Source organism: Ctenocephalides felis, unplaced genomic scaffold, assembly GCF_003426905.1.
Source record: "Ctenocephalides felis isolate EL2017-DRISC unplaced genomic scaffold, ASM342690v1 CF-g0.4_SCAFFOLD_01582, whole genome shotgun sequence".
Lineage (NCBI taxonomy): Eukaryota > Metazoa > Arthropoda > Insecta > Siphonaptera > Pulicidae > Ctenocephalides > Ctenocephalides felis.
In genome coordinates, this window is record NW_020537736.1 from 25,219 (window position 1) to 33,532 (window position 8,314).

The window sequence follows — 8,314 nt, forward strand, 5'->3', positions numbered from 1 at the left end:
CAGCGGTTATAGACCCTCAATAAAAATAAGTTAACTAGTGGGATGTATGCCATCGTGCCTTAAGGCAAATTGCTGCAACTTTCCGTACCGTAACTGAATGTTCAAGGAATATTAAATGTTTTCAAATAGATTATTATAAACACTGGAACATTGTCTAATATTTATAAGAATTATATAAACTGAATTCAAAGTTGAAATTATTTGTTTAAAGTATATTAGAACTTTAGTCAGAATTAAAAATAAAATCTGAATTATTTTTGATATACAAAAAAATTTTTTTTGAAAAAAAGAATTAAAAAAAAAAAAATTTGATAAATTTTTATTGTCCAAAATCAATTATTTTGTTTAAACTAGCAGAAAGTTCTTTGAATCATTTGAATCGGACGCTTAGTTCTTCAATAACTGCCATTTTTGCACATTTAGCTCTGTATCTTCGAAATGGCTGGCCTGCCTTTGCCAAAAACTAATAACCACTTCTCCCAATCATTACTAATTGAATGTTTTTAGATCATTCAAATCGGATGCTTTGTTATCTCAAAAACTCGATTCTATTTTCTGCACTCTTTGCTCTTTATCTCCGTAACTACTGGATCTGCCTTTGTCAAAAACTAATCAGCACATCTCCCTATAAATAGGAATCGAATGTTTTTTGAACCATTCAAATCGGTTGATACGTGCGCCCGAAAACGTGGACGAAAAATTGTATCCATACATACATACACACACACACACATCCATTTTTTCTGAGGTATGCCAAAATGTTCAGAAACCTTCAAAACGTTAAGAAATGTAAAAATTTTCATTTTCGATTTTTGGACGATTGCAATAACTTACCTTACGGGAAATTAAAAAAACGTCATTTTGCGATCAAAAATGTTTATTGGACATATGTACATCAAATTATCAGATATTTTTTAGAGATTTTAATAATGTATACACATTTTGTGTAATTTTTTTTTGGGGTTTGGTACCAAGATTTTTAATTACGGTACGGCAAGTTCCAGCAATTTGCCTTAAGACACGATGTCATGCACCCCACTAGTTCAATTAAAAATATTTTTTACGGTATTTCGAAAATTACATAAAATTTCATGCCTTTAGACTAGAATACCCTTTTAAGGCAAATTCCATTTACACATAGTTATTTACAGATTTAGTGTATTTAGTTTATCATTTTCAGACCTATGTTGTTAGACTATATCGAGTGCATGCCGCTGGATCATCTGTGCATCTTGAAGCTCAGCCTGTAAAATCTGAATCTTTAGATCCAAGATACGTGTTCGTATTAGACATAGGAACTAAAATATTCATGTGGTATGGAAAAAAATCTAAAAGCACATTAAAATCTAAGGCCCGGTTGATGGCCGAAAAAATTAATAAGAATGAAAGAAAGAATAAAGCTGAAATTATAACAGAAATTCAAGGAGATGAAAGTACTGAATTTTGGGATGTTTTGAATTTAGATGAACGCCCTTATATTCCTACTGTGAGTTTTATTTGAAATTATTGAAGTATTTTTTTAATTATGTTAGTGCTAATTCAATGGTTTTTATAAGGAACATGTGCCTGAAGGATTTGTACCTATTCCTCCAAGACTTTATCAAGTACAATTGGGAATGGGATATCTGGAATTACCACAAGTCGAAATATCTCAAAATAAATTAGAACATACTGTACTTAATAGTAAAAATGTTTACATTTTAGATTGCCACCTAGACTTATTTGTTTGGTTAGTATACTGAAATTATTACAATTTTGAATCAGTTTAATTTTATTTAACACATATAAATATCTATAAGGTTTGGAAAAAAATCAACTAGATTAGTTAGAGCCGCAGCATTAAAATTGTCACAGGAATTATTTAATATGATAGATAGACCGCCATATGCACTGGTTACAAGGGTACAAGAAGGTACAGAAAACCAGGTAATTTTGTTAACAAGTTTATTTCATTAATTTAATATTAATAACATGGTTTTATATCGTTATATTCATTAATATCACTATTTTAGATATTTAAATCTAAATTTACGGGATGGGATGAAGTCATAGCAGTAGACTTCACAAGAACTGCTGAAAGTGTGGCTCGTACAGGTGCTAATTTAATACAATGGGCTAAAAATCAAGAAGCGCGCGCTGACTTAGGGGCACTATTTACTGCACGTCAACCAATAATGTCATCTACGGTAAAATTATTTTTTTTTTTGCTCATTTTGCCAAAGATATTAAATAAATAACAAGATTTTTATTTAATGAAATATGTATGGGTGCAATTTGTTCGATTTTAGGAAGCAAAACAATTAGCAGAGGACTGGAATGAAGATTTAGAAGCAATGGAAGCTTTTGTGCTTGAAGGAAAAAAGTTTGTGCGATTGCCAGAAGAAGAGCATGGTATGATATATCTCTACTTATTACAAATTTTAATTTAAATAATTTCATTCAAATATTTTGATATCATTTTTTAGGCATTTTTTATAGCGGCGATTGTTATGTCTTTTTATGCCGATACTGGGAACCGCCAGAAGACCTTCCAGAAGGTTCCCAAGATGAGGAAGATGATCCACAGTGTATTCATTGCGTTGTTTACTTTTGGCAAGGTCGAGATGCTGGAAACATGGGTTGGCTAACATTCACATTCACGTAAGCCAAAAGAATTTTTATGTTAAAGAATTTAAAGAACTTTACTAGAATAATTTTAAATATTGATTTATAGGTTACAAAAGAAATTTAAATCACTTTTTGGTGATCAACTTGAAGTAGTTCGAACACACCAACAACAGGAAAATCTTAAATTTATGGCACATTTTAAGGTAAACCTAATATATTTGGTGTTTTGTTTAGCTTAATTGCATATATTATTGATTATAAGGTATCATTTTTGAATCAAATTGAATTTCAGAAGTTAATACACAAGCAACTATCCATGTTTTCTTATTCTAGGGAAAGTTTGTTATAAAACAAGGAAGACGAAAATCATTGGCAGTTTCTTCAATACCCAATGGAAACACAAATGCAAAGTCTGAAAAAGCAGTTGTAGAATTTTATCATTTACGATCAAATGGCAGTTCACTGTGCACGAGACTCATACAGATCAAAGTTGATGCATCACTATTAAATTCTGCTTTCTGGTAATCTACTTTTTTTTACATTTATTGGTCATAAATATTTTTTAATAACGCTTATTTGGATATGTTTTAGTTATATATTGAATGTACCATTTGATACTGACGATGAATCAGGTATAGTTTATGTCTGGATTGGTTCTAAAAGTGATCCTGCTGAGGCAAGGCTAGCAGAGGAAATAGCCGAGTCTTTATTTAATAGTCCTTGGGTCAGTTTACAGGTAATTCTAAATCTAATATTTCAAAGCATCAACAAGATTTATTAAAAATTTTAAATTTTTTAATAATTTGGCATAAAAGTTTATAATTTAATAAATATTTATCTTATATAACATTTTTGGTACAAATTTTAATCTTATTTATAGGTGCTCAATGAAGGAGAGGAACCAGATAACTTTTTCTGGGTTGCTTTAGGTGGGCAGAAGCCTTATGATCAGGATGCTGAATTCATGCAATATACAGACTTTTCAGATGTTCTAATGAAAAGGGATATTTTACAGTCTCAGAGAAATGTTCTGATTTTTGTCAGGTAATTTTGCATGAATTTTACATTTAACATAATAGAAACAATTTGCTATATAAATATCTATATCTTATAGGATGATTTGGCTGACGATGATATTATGATTTTGGATAATGGAGAGCAAGTATTTTATGGCTTGGTGCAAAGTGCAGTGAAGTTGAGATAAAACTGGCATATAAGTCTGCACAGGTACATACAAATTTCTTATATAAGTAAATGATACATTTCAAAAACCATTTAAGTCAAGCATAATAAGTATAGGGAATCTAAATTACGATAGCTACAAGCTAAAATTTATTATGTTCAAGTCCAAGATTTACTTAAAAACTTACTTCATTTCAGAAGTTAATTCATTTCATTATGTTATTATGTGATCAAATATGTTATACTTTCGATATATTTCATTACTTTTTTATAATATTAGTTATGGTTTTTGAAACATTTGATTTATTTATACAAAACACAAATAATAATTAAATATAATTGTCACAATTTCTATAGGTTTACATACAACATTTGAGAGTAAAACAACCTGAGAAGCCAAGAAAGTTATTTTTAACATTAAAGAATAAAGAAAGCAAACGGTTTACCAAATGTTTTCATGGCTGGGGTGAACACAAGAGACCGCCAGAGTAAACTCACAGCTATATATTCTTATATATGATTGATTAACTTAAATAACTTTGATTCAAAGTACGTACCTATATATTGTAGACATAGTGTTTAAGATGTTATTTATTCTATTGTTATTACTATAATGACTAGTTGAATTAAGAATTGAGTGTATCCAACAAAATATACAGATAAGATCATTTCATAATACTTCCTGATACTAGTCAAGATGTACAGTTTTAAAAATTTTATTTATATTTAAAGATTTATAACTGCTTTATAAAAAATGCTTTTACACAAACAAGTGCCAATTCAGGTTTATAATTTAGCTTGGAATATCACATAATATATTTGTATATGACAAACTATTTAATAAATAACTTTAATAAATTTTGAACATTTTAGTGACTGAAATAAATTTTCTCTATAGTAGATAATACAAAAAATGCCTTCCGTGTGCAAGTGTTTCTCATTCCTCAAATACCTGGTGCTCCAAATGGTTCAATCATCATCATCATCATCATCTGATGGGACAAATAGTTCATTTTCTTCAAGAAAATTTGCCATATATTTACTTATAGCAGCACCAATGAATAGGCCGGGCACTACTACACATATTATTCCTAATAAACCAAATGGCACTTTTTTAGGTTCTGGCAGTAGTGCCCCACTAGGCAGGGATATCCCTCTTCTCCACCTCATTTTCATTCTTATAGGAACAATTTGTATAGAATTTTGTAAATGCAATATTCTGATAAATTGTTTGTGGGTCACGGCTCTGGAGCATGCCATCATGATGGTGGATTTTTTAAATTTATTTATGACTCAGACTTATATTATCACTTTTGTGAATAAACAGAAATTTCAATGACAAATTTCTCTATTAACTTAAACATATTATATAATTTGTGCGACGAATTAAAAAATACATTTCGTAACCGCACCTAACCAACGAAATATGCCAAATGACAGGTATACGTCAAATGATAAAAATAGAAATTCCCAGAATCCAAAGATGTTACCAGTGTATTGTGTTTACGCAAGGGACATTCTGGCACGAATCTAAAATCTGCTAATTCGGCTGAAAACAAAACACCTAACCCATTTACCAACATTTAAAAAAAAATCTCAGAAAGAAACGACGCCCATAGATAAACAAAAACAAGTATGAATAGATCGCTATGTCTAGCGATTTTACGTTACCTCGATTAAAAAACTAATTTTTAAAAATAGATGACAGCACAAGCATATTATTTAAATTAAATTCTGATATTACTTCTAAATTCAACGCTCTGCAAAATGTTTGAAAATTTTTTCATGCAAAAAACAAAATACACGGAAAATATAATGCACCAACGCAAATTTTAAATAACTATTATATTGAAATAAAATAAATAAAAAGGTTTTAAAAGAAGAACTCTTCTCATCGAGACATATATGTTTCAACATATGTGAATTTTTATGTAAATTTTTAGGAGAAGCAGCTGATAATGATGTCAACTGTAAAAGTATATCCACTAAGATTTATTTGTATAGTATTTATGATAGTCTGTGTGAACCCGAGAAAAAAATACTTACTCATACTTGGGTGGAAATTCACTTAAAAATGGTGTAATAGAAATACACACTACAAGTCATGAATGTAGCAACAAACGTAAGATTTTGTAATGATGTTTTGCATCTGAAATATCTCAAATTTCTACCAATTGTAGGAAGCACATTAAACTACAAAAGCTGTTCCAGCATCTTTTTGAAACATTTATGTACACTTTATATAGAAGTGAATCATTATTGCAGTTTTATTTAATATAATTTAATTAATTGTTGATTGCTGCATTTCATATACAAAGATAATACATACTTATTTTAATAATTATACTTAGAACTTGTTCTTTCCAAATATAATATTGCTATTAATACTACAATAATATTATTTACATTTAGGAGATTTCAAGAATCCAGAATGATGACCTACCCAGATTTTTCCAGTCTACACTAGACCATCTTGTGTATGTCCTGAGATCAGTACCTTACAGTCGACCAACACCAACCCAGGCTTTACGATTGCCTCTAATTTGGCCTTCTACAGTTTCACACAGACTCCACGCGCACCTTGATTGTTTACAAAAACACCTACTGATGAAGTCGATTTGAACCATTCAGTCAACATATTGAATAAGCAAGATTAAATATCTGAGCATGAATATTGTAATGATTTAGCAAATTACCTTTGTACCTTTGTAAGAAGTGAGTCGACAGTGTAATTATTTAAAAACTACTTTTGGTTGTATATGCTGCTGTTTAAATATGTTTAAATAAAGTCAATACTTTTTATTCATTCAAGTCGAGTATTTCTTGTGAAGATTTTTTACGAAATGTTTAAACTGTTTACAACAAGCATATATATACAACTAATGGTGTTCCATATAAATACAAGTGCCTGATTGAGTTTTAAATGGCTAATAATAATATAATAAGAGTGCCATGTTCTGGGAATTGAAATGTGCATACAATTTTAATTGTAACTTAATTATTTCTAAAATTTTAACTTGGAATATGTGTGTGTGTTTAATAAGCTTGGTTTTTGAGAGAGTTAAAAAAACAAATGAGTCTATATAATATTAGTTACAAATTTTCATTTATTTTTGTTAGATACTGTTAATGTTATTAGTTTGTTTTTTATACTTATGAAGATAAATATTTATTTTATTAAGAAACATATAATTATCAAATCCATGAAAAATGTATTCAAAATGCTATTTTACAAGTCATAAGTATAAAATATTGTGTCATAGATAAACAAGTATAAATTATGCATTTAATAAACAATTTACAATATTATTAAAAAAAACAAAAACAACATAATTAATGAAATCGACTGTCATATAATTATAAGAAAATTATATCTCTGTCGTTGCTTATTACAAATAGAACAAATTATATATTATATACTATACTAGTTATTATATATATTGTATTATCAAGTTTAAGTTGAGTTTGTATTATCAAAATTAATATCAATATTATATGTGAACAAACTGTTCTTTTCAGTTGAAAATATTTAAACTTTTATTTCAGGAATTCAATTTTTTATTGAAAATTATAATATTTGATTAATAGACATCTTACAATTCCACAGTAAATGCAATCTACTGCATTAATTATAAACAGAGGTACGTTTGTAAATATAATATATATTTTAATCGATTTGTAAATTTTAATTTGAATTTTAAAAATCCATAGACTCTTCTATTCATGCTTTTTTCAAATCACAATAAGAGTGAGACATATATAGTATAAAGCGATATACAAATTTATATATTGATATTCCATCAAAACCGGGTTCATAATTATATATATATATATATATTTGCGTATAAAGGAATCCACTAATATTCCTTAGTTCGTAAGGCGATTGCATGCAGCGCCTCTATGCAAAATCGTTCCCAATTCGTGAGGAACTACGCAGCGATTTCATATAAATATAATTGCGTATAAAGGAATCCAATATGAATCCACTAAGATTCCTATGTTTCTAAGACGATTGCATGCAGCGCCTCTATGCAAAATTGTTCCCAATTCGTGAGGAACTACGTAGTGACTACCGGGTTCATATGGTTCTGTGTTAGATGCCGCCACCGTCCTATACGTCAAACGTTTGACAGTTCTTTTACTGTGAATATAAATTCATAACAATAATGGTAATTAGATATGCAAATGTATATTCTTATTCAAGGAACATAAACAATTTAACTAGAAGGTCACAACTTTCAGTAAGTTTTGTTGCATGTGAGATTCATTTTATTCAAATAAAAACCTAAATACTCAAATTACGATTCTCGTTATATTTTTCAATAAATTAAAAAAATTTCTCTAGTTTATAAAACATCATTTTTAATCATATAAAATTACCAATATTCTTTAAATAAATCAAGTTTGAAAATACTAAAAAATTCTTATAGTTTATTTTACAAAACCAAGTTTGTGCAAAAGACTGTTTGCTTACAATAACCTAAGAAAATATCAAATATATGAATTGGTATAGTTATGCAGGACA

General features: G+C 28.7%; 1 protein-coding gene and 1 pseudogene across 1 annotated transcript; one reads left to right on the forward strand and one right to left on the reverse strand.

Annotated features, from left to right (window-relative positions):
• LOC113372112 overlaps positions 1 to 4,520 on the forward strand; it is a 7,858-nt pseudogene extending 3,338 nt beyond the window's left edge.
• A 152-nt stretch (positions 4,521 to 4,672) lies between these two features.
• Positions 4,673 to 5,302, reverse strand: LOC113372111 (essential MCU regulator, mitochondrial-like). The gene has a single exon (XM_026612441.1). It carries the CDS (start codon positions 5,050 to 5,052, stop codon positions 4,759 to 4,761), a length of 294 nt encoding a protein of 97 aa, XP_026468226.1. The 5' UTR covers positions 5,053 to 5,302; the 3' UTR covers positions 4,673 to 4,758.
• Positions 5,303 to 8,314: the final 3,012 nt, after the last annotated feature.